The following is a 17,860-nucleotide window of genomic DNA, read 5'->3' as shown; positions in this document are numbered from 1 at the left end:
AGGCTAAGATTTTCCACTTTTGGGGTGATCATGTGTGCATGTTTTTATGTTTTGGTGTTGGGATGTTAAGGGACAAAATGCTTGCCTTTTGTCTTGCACAAGCTTAAGGACCCATTTTAAAACCTCCCAAAGTGCCCCCTGCCCTGGATCTTGGCCCCACTCACTGTACAAACCTTAAGGTGGGAGTGATGTTACTTCTCAGGAAGCAGCTATGTCTTCCTAAAGCAGCAAGGTTATATCTCTGTGATATTTAAATATGGAAAATGAATGAATTATTAGTAACGTTTGAGGGCAGAGATGTAATGTTCTGGGCTCAGAGGATTCAGGCTAGGTGTTAGCTTATTCCTGACTGATTCCAAGGCAGTTCTATCTGAAATGAAACTGGTGAAACAGAAGTAAAATGATTAGAATAATAAAACAATAACAGAACAATAACAGGGCCACATCTGGCTTGTGAGGGCTTATTTGAATACAGAGTCCTACTTTGTTCATCAGATGATTGAGCCTATCATCCAAAACACCATTAAAGTTTTACAGAATGATGAGCCTTTAGAAATCTGAAAAAGGAAGCTGCAAGTAACTTAGGGTTTCTCTCTGTCTCTTACCAGAAAATTGTTTATGTACTGAACCCAAAGGGAAGGTAGAAGATTGTTTTCAAAGAAAAATAGTTTTGGCTCTCCAAGGCAGGTTACTGCAAAGCCCTCATGCTCTGCAAACAGATGTTAATCTGAAGGATTGCTTCACTAACATAGGCTGAGAATGCCAATCTTCAAAACTCACACATACTTACCTTCATACACATATCAGAATGGAACCTCTGTGCTCTAATGTTAAGAAGATCCATGTATTTCCCAGCTACATGAATACTATTCTTGTGTTTAAGACATACAAATAGATAAATATGTAGGCATGACTTCCAGTGTCTTAAAATGAGCTACAACAGTAATGGAGCTTTTGAAATGCTAGTCTTCAGAATACAGCCTTTACACATTAAGTACATTCTTTGCCTGAATAAAAAATACATTAACAGCCAATGTGTTGTCACAGTACAGTGTGGAATTCTTTTACTACTTTCTATGGAAAGTTCATGTTTTCTTAGTGATGACACATAACGATGAGTGATTTTTCTTAAAAAGGTATTTAACCACTACTACAGATATTTCCTTGAAGGTAAAGTGACAAGGGACTGTATGGTTTAGGTTATTTTCCCCATTTATAAAGGACAGAAAGGAGAACCAAGCAGGGTCATCACACTCTACAGCCTTCCCCCAAATTCTCTGAAACACAAGCGTTTGTTTAGCAGATATACCAATATTTCTCAGCAGAAATGGATGTATGGAAAGTATTCACTATGAGTAGAAAACAATCTTTCTTTTAAAACATTGGTCTAAGAGTTAATAGAAGGCTGGGCTTAGACCCAGAAGTCCGATGATATATTATAAAGCCAAGGACTATGGGACAGTAGCCAATTCAAATCTTCTTCTTATATCTTTCCAACAGTCATACAAAAATGTGTAATGTGACATAATTGTGCTTATTGTCTCTATTCATTCCAGCTCTTTCCCTGAATTCATATAATAATTTCTTGAGCATTATGTACTGAATGGAAATAAGAAATCAACAGGACACTGATACAGCGGATAACAGTTTCTATCACTGCAGCATCATTTTTATTTTACTTCTACTTGTACTCAGATGTGCCAAGGATCATACCTGTGATCAGTCCATCTTTGCTATGGCCCCCTGCACACAGTAAATGAATGTCAGGGTACATTTAGAACCAAATATCAAAGATTGAGGTTGGAGATGGTAATGATCATGTGACAGTGACAGGGTAACCTTGTCCAACTTCAGTTCTCCATGTGTAAAGTGACTGATCTTATTGCAGCCAATCTTTAATAAGGTTGTAACAAGGAGGAGTGAGATAATCATATCATGATTTTAAAATGCCATAGAACCTGTTCACAATAATTCCAAAGAACTGCCACAATACTATATCTTTGGTTTTTGAGCATTGGTTGCCACCAAAATGTGTCTCTGCTATAAATGTTACCCTGTGTTTGGCACTTAAACTGAGTCTAACGATACTGAGAAATTTTCCTCTTCTCCAGCTGAATACCAATATCATCTCATAGGCAACATTAAAATCCCATCAATTGTTTTAAGGAGTTTTCCAGCTTTGTATGTGTAATACTGGATGCAATCCTGCTTTTCTCAGGTCACAGAAGGAAGACTGAGGTTATGCTCAATCTTGGTTTCTCAACATCAATTGGGACCTCTTGGAAAAAATTGTTGTCCCAAACATTGAGAAACCTTGGTGATCTATCATTGTCCAGAAAAGACAATGCTGGATTTGTTAGATCGGTGGCCTCTTTATAACCTATTTCATCTATTGAAATAAGCCCAGAGAATTTTTTCATGGCAGGATTTTGAATATTAAACCCAAGCCATAAGGCTAACAATCAGCTGTACTGCAAGTTTGGGCAAGAGTTACTTTAACAATGCTTTCAGACGAGATTCTTAGTTTACCACCACACTGCCTCAGTGCATGGAATTCTATAGACTACCATTTGTAACTATCCCTGTTTTCTCACTGCTACTTCTTTTTTCTTTTTTCTTTTTTTTTAAAGAGAAAACCCCGCATCCTTTAAGGAGAAAAGCGCTACACATTATCATCTGACTGGAAGGATAAGTAGATATCTGGAAGCATAGATATCTGAGCTTTTTGCTCAGTCAGTTGAGGCTATAAGCGTATAAGATGGCTTCTTCTTTTTTCTGTCCCATATACGTGTGGCTCTTGGAGGTATCTCAACTCCTTCCAAATTATGGTCCTTCAAGTGCATGGCTCTTGGCTTTGCCAGTCAAAATGCACTGCATAGGTGTACTTTTTTTTTTTTTTTCCTTTGCAGACTTGATTCCAAAGAGAACATGATGATCTCTGAAGCCTCTATAAAATTTATCAATGAGCCAGTGCCGTTTTACAATAGATGCCTCTTCTGGAAGCATCTTGTTTGGGAAATGTTCTTGAGCAGTGCTTTTTCCTACGGTTTTACAAGGGCAGTTGCCCAACAGCATAATGTTCTTGCTCAAAGTCTCTAGGTTGTATATAGTAAAGATAACAGGAAGGAACTTATCAAAAGTATCTCCATAGATCCAAACAAACACTGGAAGTGCGAACTAATAGTGGTAATTATGCCTAGGAAGAAGATACAAAGGAGGGGTCTGACTTCTTTGTCATAAAGGGAAGCAGATGCTCTTTAAAAAGATAATACCCTAAACATGGGTTAGCAAGCTCATTATCATGGCAGCTTGAACTAAAGCCATTAATTTAAGTGGCTTAGCTATATCTGAGGAATATGAAGTATAACGGGTTTGCACTGAAATGTACAGAAGATACCATATAATATTATCTGCAGAACTATGGAAAGGATTCTCAATTTCACGAGGATCAACTAAATCAAAATTCTCCACTGGAAGAATGTGGAAAGGGTGGCACCAGACTCTTTCTGATTTTTTGCCACCATAGACTTACATGGGTCTCCTCCTGTGCTCCCCAGTGTAACAGACACTTAGGAATGGACTGCATCTCATAAAGGTAGGGAGAAATGTGCTTGAAAGAATATAGTGATAGTGGGAGACTTCAATTGCCCAGATATCTGCTGGAAAATTAACAAAGGGAGTGAGGGGATCCCACAGACTAATTTCTCTCTGACAATTTTAATTTTCAGAAGGTAAAACAAGGTCAGCTGACTTGGACCTAATCTTAACCAACAGAGGAACTGGTTAATGACAGAAAATGTCATTAACCTTGAGGGAAATTGACCATGTCATGTTGGAGTTTAAGATAACTAGACAAGGAAAAGCTGAGAGATTAGCGGTATAGCTTGGACTTCATTTAAATGATAGGCAAAATAATGAGCATTATACCACTGTTTGAAATCCTAAAGAGTAGAGAAGAAGATGGGAAGAAGATCTTGAAAAATTAAATATTGAAAGCACAGTCACAAATGATCTCTGTGAGAAAGAAAAAAATGGGGGGAAGCTTTAAGAGGATTGGAAAGATGAATACTGAGCTCACTGACCAGCTGAGAAGTGACAAGGAGATACTTAGGAAAAGGAAGCAGGCTGATCATTAAGAGGGAATATAAACTGATGGCTCAAGCCTGTAAAGATGGAGTCAGAAAGCTCAAAATGAGATAAGGGATGCAAGGAATGCAAAATAAAATAAGGAGTGGTAATGTTTTTTTAAAAAAAAAATATGTCTAGGTCATGGGAGGTAATCGTTCCATTGTATTTTGCTTTGGCTGAACTGCATTTGGAATACCTTGTTCAGCCCAAGGCATCACACTTTTATAAAGGGACAATGCCAAGAGAAGTTAGAACAGGTTCAGAGAAAAATTATAGGGGTGATAACAGGTCTGAAAATGAAGCCCTGTGAAGTATCATTAAAAGAGCTGGCTATGTTTAGCCTGTAAAGGAGAAAGAGGAGACCCCATAGGCATCTACAAATAACTGCTGTCAAAGGGACAGACCTGTCCTGAGTTGAAAGTAAGAGCAGGGCAATGGCCAATGAATTGAAATTAAAAGAAAGGAGACTTATACTAGAGATTAAGAGGGATTTCCTATGAGTAAGTGCAGTTAACAGAGGAAAAGTCTGCTTGGAACAGTAGTGTACCCTCCCTCTCTGGAGGGCTTCAGACAGGAGCTTCATGGCCACCTATGGGGTGGTTTAGTAGATTTCTGCACTGAGCAGGGAAATGGAGTAGAGAACTATAAAGCCTATTCCAACTCATACATTCTCTGATTCTTTGATTCCATGACTCAAAGAGTCTGTAAACTTGAAGTCCAGTCTTTATCTACTGAAACCGAAGGGGTATTGCCAATATACTTGATTTATGATACCAATTTCCCATAATTACTTAATCTACAATAATGCATTCTTGTGAAGTTTAGCATCAGTTTCATAAAAGGCAGGCTATAATAATGTGATAGGGGCAGAAGATCCCTTCAAAAGAGCTCCACAAATATAATGTTGGCCTTCTATATTTCTGTTTGCTCTTGCTACCAACTCTCTCTGCACTATTCTCTCATTGTCACATATGTGCAAGTGATTTCTGTGAAAGCTAGGGTCTCTCTCATGTGTACCAGGGTTGGAAATCACAAAGAACAGCTGGTCTCTCTAGCTGTTCCTTCATTTTATCAAAGAACTGTGAGTCAGAGAAAATTCTACCTTTCCCGAGCCCTCCAGCAGTTGTGAAAAGCTTGGAAGAAGGAGACAAGTCTTTCTGCACTTGCATGAAACTTTGACAACATAATCGACTGTGAGAGTAACTCTTGTTATTTTTCATTTTGGGCATGTGACTAAAATCTTCATATCTTTATTATGACAATTGTAGAGGAGTTTCTCTTTTTTAAAAAAAAGCAAATACAAAAATGTAATCCAAACTTTGGCACAAACCTTTGAGTAAGTTGCAGGATGCTTTAGATGGAAAACCCAAAAGACACGGGACCACTGTTCTAGCTTTTCTTCCTTACTAGATTATCTGTGGTAAGATAAAAGAAAGAATAACAGTAAGAGTCCATGGTACGGTTGCTGGAAATATGTCATCTGAGCAAAGAAACTCTGCAAGAGGCATTTGGGGTGCGTCATTATGCAAAGTTCATTGTAGATACTTGCTCTTTTTTCTGTGATGTGAACAAATTCATATTGACTTATACATTTTGTTCAATAATTATGCAGTATGTTTCAGAGTCTGTTGGCTATAATCTTGTGGCTCACTAGTAAGAAATGTTTATTTTCATTCTGTTGTTTCTCTTCTCTGAAAAGTTGAGATTCAAGGAATGAAAGTTTTTTGTTTTCTTAAACTTTGGGCTGAAGCAGTCAAAAAGCAATTCACTCCTGGCCACTATGTAGATCAAGGCAGCAATTTGTGGTGTACATATTAGCTACTTGTAAACTTAGTACAGGTGGTCCTCATTTAGCAACTGCCTCATTTAGCGATCGTCCACAGTTATGATGGTGGTGAAAAAGTAACTTTATGAGCAATCCTCACATTTCTTCGCAGGTCTGTAAAGCAAAGGAAAGCTGAAATAAGATGATAAGCACAGTCACAGTTTCACTTAGCGACCACTTTACTTAACAACTCAGTTGCTGGTCCCAATTGTGGTGCTAAACGAGGACTACCTGTACATATTAACCACACTCACCTATAACATCCAACTGCATTGGTACTGTATGTGAGGCATAATTTACTCTATCACCACAATGATCACATATTTCAGATAAAAGGATACAATAATGCTCACATCCCTGTGTGGCTGGTAACCACAAGTGACTGGCTTTTACCAGCAAAAGTGTTCGCCTTTAGTCTCTATTTTTGGTTTTCTGTATCTTTTCTAGTCTATAATTCCCGAAGTAGGAATAGGTTAAGGTAAACAAAGAAAACTGTTAAAAGTAATAGAGATGGATTCTTTATCATACTTCTGATACTTCCCACCTCCCTACTGCATGAGAACCTATTTCCACATGTCTATTCCAAGCCAGAAAGCTGTCCGAAACTTCCAGCAGAGAAGTTTCAAGAGGCATGGTGAAGCTCATTCCCAAGAGGATGGTACCCGAGGCTTCTATGCAAGCTTTTGGGCCAATGTTTGCTACAAGTATGGGAATCGTTTTCTCAACGGGTGCAGGAACTGTGCCAAAGAATCAACCCCTCCCACTATATGAAAAAGTATTCTCACATTCACAGGAGTCATTTGCTCAGCAAGCAGCTTTTGGTATCACCCGCTTGAATAAGATGCTCCTCGCATCTACTGAAACCATCACATTTGGAGAGCTGGTGCAGCTTTTCATCATGGGATTTGTGTGGAGAAGTATGCTGTATGTGCAATTATTGAAGAAAGAGGCTTAAATAATTAATTAGTAGAGAAATGGAAGATAATATTAACAAATGTATAGTACCTCAACTTGGTGCCCTCCAGATATTTCATCTCCTATAACCCCCAGTTAACATGGCTGGAACCTCAACCACCATGGCTGGGTCGTGGTGGAAGGATTATGGAGATTGAAATTCAACATGTCTGAATGGCACCCTGGTTAGGAAAGGCTTTACGAAAGAATTTGTCTTTCATTTTTAGAAAAGGCTATTTGAGTCCACCTTCATGTTGTATTTTAGCAAGTCAGGAAGAGAAGGGAGGGATCAGATCTTTACGGTCTCAGAAGAGACTGAAAATTATGGGGAATATAAGGGTTGTGTCTGTTAATCTCATCTTGACTCTATTCATCCCAACAAAATACCATAGTGACAAACCAGACAGCTAGTTAGTTATTTATTGAGTTATATATTTCAAACAATTAATGTAGGTATAAAGACACCATTTTTTGCAGATAAGGTGTGTTTTAGCGTAGTAGCTTTCTCTAGGGCGGTGTGAAATTTCCATTTATATTAATTTATATTCCAGAAATTATACTGGCAAAACCTGTCTATTTAGATGCCTCCACAAGTTATCGCTGTTTTAAGAGTTTGGAACTGTTGCTTTTTTAATTTAAAGCTTTAATGAAATTACAAAACACCTACTTAGAATCAGAAAGTGCTATCACCTCTCTTTGGCCTCTCCCATTGTTATCTGTCTTAATTTCAACTATGAGTCCTTCTTGAGGAATAGATATGATAGCTTGTTATTTATTTTCTTAGCACAGTTGGAGTTGATTTGCTTCCGTTTATTTATATACTTTCTCTTTTTCTTAGCTTCTTTTCAAGAATGTCAAATCTCTATGATTGCCATGTGATCTCTGGATTATTACAATGATTATCTGTGCAGTTGTTGAGGAATGCAGCCCATTATCTCTGTGGGACTTCTGTGAAAATAAGGGGAAGCATCATAACTTTCTTTTTTAAGCTGTGCTTTACCCTACTGCAGAGACATAATTTATAATACCAGATAGTATAACATGACATATTTTCATTTATTTAGGCGGCAGTATCAGACCAAGAGGCATAATCCTTGAATATCACTGCCAAGACAGGTTTCTGCTCCATGGAACTTATCATCGAAATTCCAGTAGAAGAGATGTGGGTGTGGAGTGATAAGACGATACAGACAGGAACAAAAGGCATTCTGAACAACTTCTAGATATTAAGAATTTCAAAAGAAAAGGCAGTGAAAGAGCAAATTCCAGGCTGAGCTAACTTTCTAGTACTTACTGAATCAGCACTTAGTTATCTTCATAATTTATCACCTGGTTTTTGCACTCCCTAAATGTTCTGCCACCAAAGTTTTCAGATTACCAGCTCTTCCATCTCTTAAATTTTTACAGTGTGTTTCTGTATGAAAGCAGGACATTTCCAAGCTGTATTTCATGTATTCAGATCTATGCTGATAATCACAGCACTATAATTAAGAGCAAGTACGATGCTAGCATTTGCAGAGAATGGCGATCCTCATGCTAGCCAATGGGATTTAACAAAAATAATGTCATCTTCCTCCACAAAAGTAGAATGAAATAATGTGCTACCCACTTTTCCCATCCATGTCATTTGTCTGATGCTCTGTGTGTGTGTGTGTGAGAGAGAGAGAGAGAGAGAGAGACTGACTTTTTAAGAGGTAGCTATGTGGAGGGTAGGGTTAGAGTTGGGGAAATCAGTGGGTAGTTACCTGGCTAGGTAACATCTGAAGATAATGAAATGTTTGCAAGCAAACAACCAAGCTCAGAGAACCCCAAGGATTCCATAGTTCAACCCTGAGCTACATGTATTCTCTTCTATTGGTATAAATACACACTCCTGACATATAGCAGCAGCTCCATAGTTGTGGTAGTATAGCAGTAGCCTGCAAGCAGAAACTCTTCAGGTGGTTATAATCATGGTGTTATGATAAAATCAGCATTTTGGCCTCTCTGGCTTATATTCAAAAGCCTTTATGTGGTGACACGGTGTTTACTCTGCAAATGAGAAAGCTAAAAAAAGATTATTTGTAAAAATGCATACACACACGCACACAAAACAGATTGTGACTGTTTCATGAACCATAGATTAAACCTCTGGGAGAGGGTGGAGAGAGAAAGCTGTTTGATTAAACCAGTTGTATCAGCTCTGATGTACAAGTAAGCATGGACTGGATTGCCCTGTAGACCTGCAGCCCTAGATACTCTTACTTGTGCATACATTTTCTGTTTCCCTGGCTTTTCCAATTCCCTTCTTAAAAGTGTGCTGAGCGAGGTGGAACATATTAAGCAAACCTGCCAGGTTGATGCTCAAGCCATCACGAGGAGACAATTTGGTTGGACTCCTTAAGAGAGAGATTATTCTGCTGTTTCACAATTGCTTGCGAGACTAAACTGAAGTAGTAGTAAAGGGAAAGATGCCCATGAGTCAAGCTCACCATCTGGGGATCACATGGGAACAAGGATGCAGTTTTCTTAGCCACAGTAGGGAAATGACTTGTCCTGGCCTTCTTTTGAGATACTTCTAAAATTTCCCACTCTAGTCTACAGCCCTGGTATTCCCGTCTGTACTAATTAAGTCCGAACTTGTTTAGGCTCCCAGGCCAAATGAAGTTGGCAGAGTGCTGCCCCTTGCTGAGACTGTGTCACATAAAATAGCCTAAAAATGACCCACCAGATAATCAAGGTGTGAAATCCTAGATTCATACTATCCATCTTAAAACTAAAGGTGCTTCATGCGATACAGACTAAGGATCCTCCCTGAAGCCAATCAGAAGTCCTTCGTGTTCTGTATCCCTACCAAACTGCTTTTTAAAGACCCATATTGTAGAAGCTACTGCCCAGAAAAGTTTGGGATAAACTTAAAAAAGCTGGTTGTAAGCACATTTGTCTTGCTACCCGCTATGCAAGTAATGTCCAACCCGGATAAAATAGCTGTCTACAAAAAGAGGCTATTTGGTTTATAGAGAAACCCATCTACCCAAAGAACGTTGATTTTAGAATGGGGATATTGAAATAATTTGGGGGAATTGATTTGCGTTATGTAGTAACATTTAGATGTAATGTTATGGGGAAGGCAGTGGCTGCTTTATCCGTAGGCTGGATAAAAATTTAATAGGCATATTTCGGATGCTATTGTACTTATCCAAAAAAAGAGAGAACCTTGAATATAAGACGGCCCCCAAAGGAAGAATAAACAGGAAAACAGTTATAAACACAGCCAAAAAATCCTGTATAATGCCCTGTTTCCCCACATCAGCAATTGATGGTTGAAACCAGAAGGATCTGCAAGGGGACTGGGAGTGGGGAGATGATGAAAGTAACGTTGCATCGCTGTGGTACAAAGCTCTGTCCTTTGTACATGCATTGTGATCTCATGCACATTTAAGAAAGGAGTAGAACTTTTATAGCCTAATGTTGCTGCTTTCATTTTGATTAAAGCACCTGATACTGCAGATGCCTCTGGCCCAAACTAATCCTGAAGATGCCCCCACTTCGCTGAATATATGTGTATATGTGACATATATAAAAATAAATATAATTTGTATGTTTGTGAATAAATGGATATATAGACCTAGCAGAAACCACACACCCCAGAAAGGGCAGGGCCAGGTCAGAAATATAAATGTATATTAGTTGAATTAATAACTGCTAATTAAAATTCTTCGCCTGTGAAATGAGATACCCTATTTCCCAAATTAACTGATCCTCATCTGCATATACCAACCATTCTCTTTCACAGACCACAAACGTATCCCTCCTTCCTTCCAGCAGGAATAACAAAAAAGAAGGAAAAGAATGGTTTAGACATTACGCAAAGGGTTAAATTCACCGACAAACAGCCCCTCCCAAGCCATGGCTACCTTCAAAGGCATCTAGGCTTTTTAGCCAATTGCAGTCAGTTTGCACTCCATGTCCATTTTTCCTTGAACTTATTCGTTAACTTATCAGCCAATGTAAAGCAACAACATTCCTACTTATTCACAGATCATTTTGGGGAGGGGGGCAAAGTATCTTTTTATCCCTTAAACCGGGTGATGTTTATGTTGGGGCAGCAGCAGCAGGAGGCAGAAGATCCTTATAGTCTCCTCCACCTGTTAATAATCCACAGGTCCAAAGTCTGGAACAGCACAACCAAGTCCTGCTCACGAGATGGAACTTTTTGAAAGAACAAGACAGCTCCCTTTCTGATTTGGACATCAAACTCCTCTACGACCGCTACATGAACAAACTGAATCTCGAAATCCGATCGATCGATGTGGAGAAAGAACAGCTGGACTCAGAACTTGATGAGGTGCTAGCTTCTATGGATGTGTTCCGAAGCAAGTGAGTCTCTTTACTCTTTTTCTTCTTGTCCTGCACAGGTTTGGTCAACCTATCTATAAAGCCTTTCTGTTTTGCCTGTCTCTAACCTCTATTGTTGGGGTTATATTTATGCGCATTAAGAATTACATTCCTACATACTTCATAAACAAAATTATGCCAGAAGGCCTCTATTTACCTTGCAATGTAAAGTTCCGAGTGATCTTGAAATAGGAAAGGCAATCGTTATGTTCTGTGTTGCAGAGTATTTTTTTTTCCTAATGGACTTTTTGTGGTCATGCCAAGCATAACCCCCTCGATTCCTGCCTCTTTCTTTACTCCTGAAAACATTGTAGTTGGTTGCTCAGCCAAAGGGCTTAGAAGAAGTCCTGCGACTAATTCAGCACTGTTAAGGCTGTGGTATCAGGGTAGGCTTTTCCCTAATGCCAAAATGGACTTTCCCGATTCCTCTTTCACTGGATCTGTGAACAGCTTCTAAGGAAAGATCAGGTTACCCAAAGCCACATTCTTGATATTATGGGGCCTGTAGGAAAGATGATTCCCTTTGGAGACACAAACCAACCCCATAATTTTAGAGTTTGGTTAATGAATAATGTTCTTAACCTCATGTTGGTTTGATGGATAAGTGGGTATTGTATGCTGGTTGAAAAGCCAGTGCATGAAGTTCAATCAAAGAGAAAAGAAATGTGAGAAGCAAGGAGATAAACATGTAATTATGTATAAATTCAATATGCCATCTCCAGTGTCTCACTCCTCAACCTTTCTTTTACTTCTTTCTGTATGTTTCTTCTTGGGTCCTACATTCTTCTAATGACAACCTCCTACTTAAGCTTAAGATTATAATATGGTTATTCCCCCCACCCTCCTTTTCTTCCTATCTACCTGAGAGCATGTTTTTCTTTTTCTACTACCAAATCCACAACCAAAAATGTTTTAAGAAGTACCTCTTTACTGAATGATCTCCCTTTTTCTTTTCTTTTGTATCCCTCTATAAGCTGCAAGCAAGGCCTCTCTTCAGCTTTCTATATTTAATATTTTTATTATGCATAACACTTACATCTCTTTTGTAAATAATAATTAATAACATGCATACCCATAAATAGCCTCTTTAAAAAAGATACATGAATGCAGATTGCAGCCATCTGAATCATAAGTCTGATTTACCAGTGTTCCGAAGGTGAACCTAGATGAGAGGATTGCCAGAAAGATTAGCGGATAAAACTGATGATAGAGATGGGAAGGGTATATTTTGTTTAAAAACCGAAATAGAGCCAACTGATGATTAAGTTTATTAATTCAGATCTGATTTAACAAACGCTGAAGGCAATTTTATTATAAAGCTGAAATTAGAATAGGTTAATTTTCAACATAACATTTTAAATTTAGATTTTTTTTTTTTTTTAACTGTAGAAATATATCCAATTTACCACCATAGACCCAAATGTCAGCAAAACATTTCTTATATTCTTCACATAAGCTGCTCTCCTGGATTAAAAATGAAAATCGGTACATAACGCAGACACAAGTGTGATGCCCAGATGGATTTCTACAGATTTTAGGGAGGATTAACACAGTTTTACATTCCTGAATGCTTTGTTTTGGCTTGGCTTGGCTTGGCTTGACTTGACTTGGCTTGAGTGACATGAAGCTGATTAAGAAGAGTATAATTTTTTTAGCCTTTACTTAGATCAGATTCCCATCTTATTTTGTTCAGTAAAATAAGTATTCCTTAAAGCTAGGCTCCCCAAAAGATAAGATTACCGCAATTCTTCACATGAGTTTCTAGCTATTCAGTCTTCCATCAGTAACGCGCCCACATTTTTCCACTGCTTCTTTAGATAGGAATGGCAGTGGGAAACTATGCAAGGGTTACCAATGGAAGACACTACCCTCTAAGCCCCTGAAAGCATCTGAGGATTAAGCAAGATGCTGCACAGTGAAAGCCTCAGTGGGAAGCACATCTTGAAAAGGGACATGTGGTTGTCAGGCAATGTGACAGCTCAGCCCCTACCCTTTTCCCAGCCAGTTTTTGTGGCTGATTTGGCCAAGGAATGGGTGATGCACTGCTTCAACACTGGATACAACTAGATGGCCATGTTGAAGTGCTGCCCTCCAAACTGTCAACCAGCAGAAGAATATGATGGCATAAATTGCATTGTCCTTATTGACGGTCCCTGTGCCGCCTTGGTCATGAGGCTGGGGAGTGGAGCTGTCCTTCCTGTTTTAAGGTGAGTGAGACTAGTAAAAGAAAATGATAGCTATCCACCAACATTTCCCTGGCTTTGTTTCCCCTCCCACTGAGTGTCACCAACCAACGGGAGAAACAAGCACTGACTGTTCTTAATGTGGGCTGAGGTGGGGATGGGCAAGTGTAGGTAGAGATTTATCATGGTTGGTTTACCAATCAGTCAAGTTGCCCAACTAACAGGTTGCTGGCATGAAAATGCTCATAATGTGGTCTAGCACTTTTCTGAAAGAGTGCCAAACTGTGTCCAAAAATAGCCCAGCTGACAGATCAGAGCTGGGGAGGAAGGGCGAAGCAGGAGACTCCAGTTGCAAGGGAGGAAGCAAGCTCTGCCCTCCGCTGGGACTGCAAGGGAAAGGGAGTGGGGGCGGGGAATGGCCTTGGCTGGCAGCGTTGGGAGGAACCTGTGGAGTAGGCAAAATGATGGAGCAAGCGAAATTGCTTCCCTTCAAAGGAATAAAAACAGTAAAATGTAGGCCATACGCAATCCTTTGTCAGCAAAAGCCATGGAAAACCTGTAATGCACTCCTTGATGACAGACGGGCACAGCCCATCCCTCTCTTCCTGCTTAAGTCAACCTTCCATGCAGCAGAAGAGCATTAAACCTGTGCATACGAAGAGCCCGTGCAAAACCTGACAAGCACGTCATAAAGCACCTCCTTTGTGGAATTTTATATATTTCTGCTTGTAACCCTTTCATTTTCTGTTTGTAACTCTCTCTTCCAAGTTCCCGTTATTTGACTTAGCACAGAAAATCTGGGATGGAGGGAAGGGAAGGGAAGGGAAGGGAAGGGAAGGGAAGGGAAGGGAAGGGAAGGGAAGGGAAGGGAAGGGAAGGGAAGGAAGGACTTTGCAATGTTTTCTAGATGTCATCTGCATGAAAAGGAAAAATCTTTAACCTAAACCCTAAACCTATCTTTACTTTCTAAAGAGTGCCATCTGGAGAATTCCCTTAATGTTGATACAGCATTCATTTCTTATGAGGAACCTGCCTAAGAGCAAAGTGCCAGTCTGGGATCTCTGGAAAGGTATCTTCTGATGTTTTTAGCCACCAAGCAAATAACAGGCTTTCATATTACACTAAGTTGACTTTTCCAAAGTGGGTGGGGACCAACTGCAAGCAAAAGCAAGCAGGACAACAACACATTTATCTGTGAAACTTCTATGTTTCAGTAAGTTGCTGGGAGTGGTTGTTTCTTTAATTTCAAAATCTGTAAGAGTTAAATGTTTCCTTGCAAATGCTACACATTTTCAGCTGGTTCTTAGGCTTAATCTGATTTGACTTGAACAGTACAATTAATTTTCCAGTAGGGTAAGAAGTCCCAGGCTAGGACTAACAGCTCTTCTATATGGAAGGACTTTATGAATATTTATCCTTTTTCACTCCCAGTGTTAGGATTACTTATTAATGATTACAACTCAATATCCTGAACAGTCTTGCTTTTGCATTTATCATATCCGCTAGATTTATTCTGAAGCACATTAGAGGTTGCTCTTTCTTTTTGATAAAAGATCCAGAGCCAGCCTGTAAGAAAAGTAGTGTACATGACATACACAATTCTATTAGCGTAGACCTCATGTGGTCACCTACATTTATGAGAGTGCTAGCACACTGCCCTATTCCCCTCCCCAATGGCCTACCCTTCTGCTGCAGACATTGTTTTTAGGAAAGATCTCCAACTTTTGAAGTGATGAAGGAACCTTCTGCTTCCATTGTGAGTCACCTCCCAAGAGTGACGCTTTGATACCAGAGACTCCTCTGCAACCAGCTCTGGTCAACAAAGTTGGCATGCTTTGTTTGGAGGTATCTTGAAAGTCCTCTCTTTGGGTGGCTAGTAGCATGTATCAGATCATTTGCAAAGAAGAGGGAGAGCTGTATTGATGAGGCAGGCTGTAATTAAGCCTAACATGTGTGCCTGGCTGCAAGTCAAACATTCCAGCCAAAGGGCAGAAAAACCAGAAGAACCGACCTTTCTGCCATCATCCTTCTAATGGGGCTTATGAAATAGGTAGCTCCCAGGGTGGGGAGAAGGTTCTGTCACCACCTGTTTTGTCTTTGGAAGAGCAGCCTCTTCCTGAAGCCTCCGGGCGTTTCTGTTGCTAATTCCTTTTCCTTTGTAGCTGCTGCAAACGTGTTGTCTTCACTGCTGGCTCAGGGTCTTCAAGGTTTGGCCTGGGAGTCCACCTTCTGAGGCTGGGACTTGGCACACGGAATACCCGCGTTTCAGCACATTCAGGCCTCAGAGTCCTTTCCAAGCCTAGAAGGACCTAGAGATTTACAATGTTCTTTGCAATAACCGACAGTATAAAGTTTCTGAACAGGCTACGCCAGGCGTAAATAGTGAGAGCCTCGCTTTAACTAAACAACTACCTAGTATTTTCTGCTCACTGCATTTGAGATCTGTCTATTCCCAGTTCAACTGCACGTATCTTATTCCAGATCTGAAACCTGGTAAGGCTGTCTGTGGCCCCAGCCTTATTCAGATGTAGTTCTTCATTGTGAATAAGTAATAGTGCAGAGATGTGCAGAAGTAGATGCTCGGCAGTGCAGCTGCCCACTGTATAAATCAATGCATGTATTTAAAAATGCCCCTTTTTAAAAGATAATCATAGTTAGAAAAACGATCCGTCTCACACAGTGAAGTTGGATTTTCCAACTGAAAGGGAATGGGAATGGAGGAATGATGGTTTTAGGTACCCATAAAAAGTGAATGAACAGAGTATGACAACAACAATATATTAAACGTATATGCTGCCCAGTCCCCAGCAACTCTGGGTAGTTGCGGACTATAGCTAGTGTGTAAGCATTAGAAGAAGGTTTGTGGTAGATACACACATGTCTTGCAGGTAGAAGTTTCCACATTCAGTCCCAGGGATCTCCAAGTAGAGCTGGAAGAGATGTTTTACCTGAAGGAATAGACATGGAAGACAAGGCTATCATAGGCAACTTGTACAAGTAAGAATGATTATAGGTAATGGTCTGTTTGCCAGGCATGCAGGAAAAAGCCGCCTCTTGTGTCACTACCAAATGCTAGAATGAATTCCCTTCAGAATTATATTATAACCCCCCAGCGTTACTCTGACATCTGATTAACTTTTTACATTTTGTTCAATGGCTTTATTACAAGGAGAACCTACACACACATACCGCTTAGACCAAATGTACACAGGAGCACTGGAGAAGACACTTTAATCTCCAACTTAGCAGTCAGTGTGGCACACCTGTTGGTTATCTTCTCACAACTTTGTAATGGAGTGTTACAATAGTAGCAGCAGTGGCAGTTGGATAAGGGAGATGGGAAGAAGAGCATCTGAGGTAGCTATAAAATAGGTTTTTTAAGGACCAGGTACAACCATGGGCTACAAATTGCTCCTTCCAGAAACCTAGGAGCGTTCTTTGATTTCCCTTCAGATGGAGGGCTATCTCTTGTGAAGTAGGATACATGGCTACGCTATTGCAGAGGACAAAGGCATGGGAAGCTATTTGAGTCTTTAGGATGTAATATTTCATACATACAAGGTGCAGGAAAAATTGAGGAAGGCCTCTGCCTTGTCTTCCACTTTGCTGGTACATTTGAATTAATTCTACAAGTTTCATCCTGGCAGCCCAACCGTGGACTGTGTACTTACAGGAGGTAGTAATGGAAACCAGTAGCCTACACTGTTAGACCATGTTTTGCTTAGTAAGAACCAAAGAACATTTCCTGGTTCTGCCTGAGCTCATGAACTTGAATTGAATGAGAAAGGGAGGGAAGAAAAACATACTATGTTCATACTGTAACAGCTTGTAATGGTGTCACCGTTTTAAAGGGGTCTCCCCAGCTGTAACCTCTCTACTTAGAAAGCTCACATGCTATCACTCATATTTAAATTGCACATCTGAGGAGAATACACTCTCAGGTGCTTGACCGGTCTGCTGGGTTCATAGCTTGCCTGAAGGGTCCCTGTGGGACCTACATGTCAGGCAGAACTTAACCTCCATATCTCCTCCTGGGGAGGTAATTGGCTATCTTTGTGCTTGCAGGCTTCCAGGATCACAAAGTGAAGGGGCTGTGCTCTCATCCCATCTTAAGTGCCTAACAAAACCTGTCTTTAAACACATGCATTTATCTTCAGGGAGCAAGAGGATACCACCCTGTACATCCACTTCCATCAGTCCTGGAACTGCTCATATTAGTCTGGTCTTACCTTTGTGAGGATCTTCACAAGTTGAGCAGATGCAGTAGGAGATAGAGCTCTGATCTGGTTACTTGCTCTAAAATGCTCAGCTACACATTTTATAAAGAAAGTAAGATGAAACGAAGTACAGAAGATTACCATGTTCATATGCATGAGCAATCAGTGTACATGAC

At 39.9% G+C, this 17,860-nt stretch overlaps 1 protein-coding gene across 1 annotated transcript in view; it reads left to right on the top strand.

The window, feature by feature from the left end:
- LOC103056771 (uncharacterized) overlaps positions 1 to 17,860 on the top strand; it is a 43,116-nt gene that overhangs the window by 2,761 nt on the left and 22,495 nt on the right. The window contains exon 2 of the mRNA XM_007420738.4: positions 11,052 to 11,266. Within this exon, the coding sequence (XP_007420800.2) occupies positions 11,052 to 11,266 (215 nt within the window). The remainder of the gene's footprint in view (positions 1 to 11,051; positions 11,267 to 17,860) is intronic.

The sequence above is a fragment of the Python bivittatus genome, unplaced genomic scaffold (genome assembly GCF_059951505.1).
Source record: "Python bivittatus isolate LINGU-HERP-01145 unplaced genomic scaffold, Pbiv_v1 ctg000220_np1212, whole genome shotgun sequence".
NCBI lineage: Eukaryota > Metazoa > Chordata > Lepidosauria > Squamata > Pythonidae > Python > Python bivittatus.
Note: the sequence above shows the minus strand (reverse complement) of the source record. Positions and strands in the feature narration are given on the sequence as shown.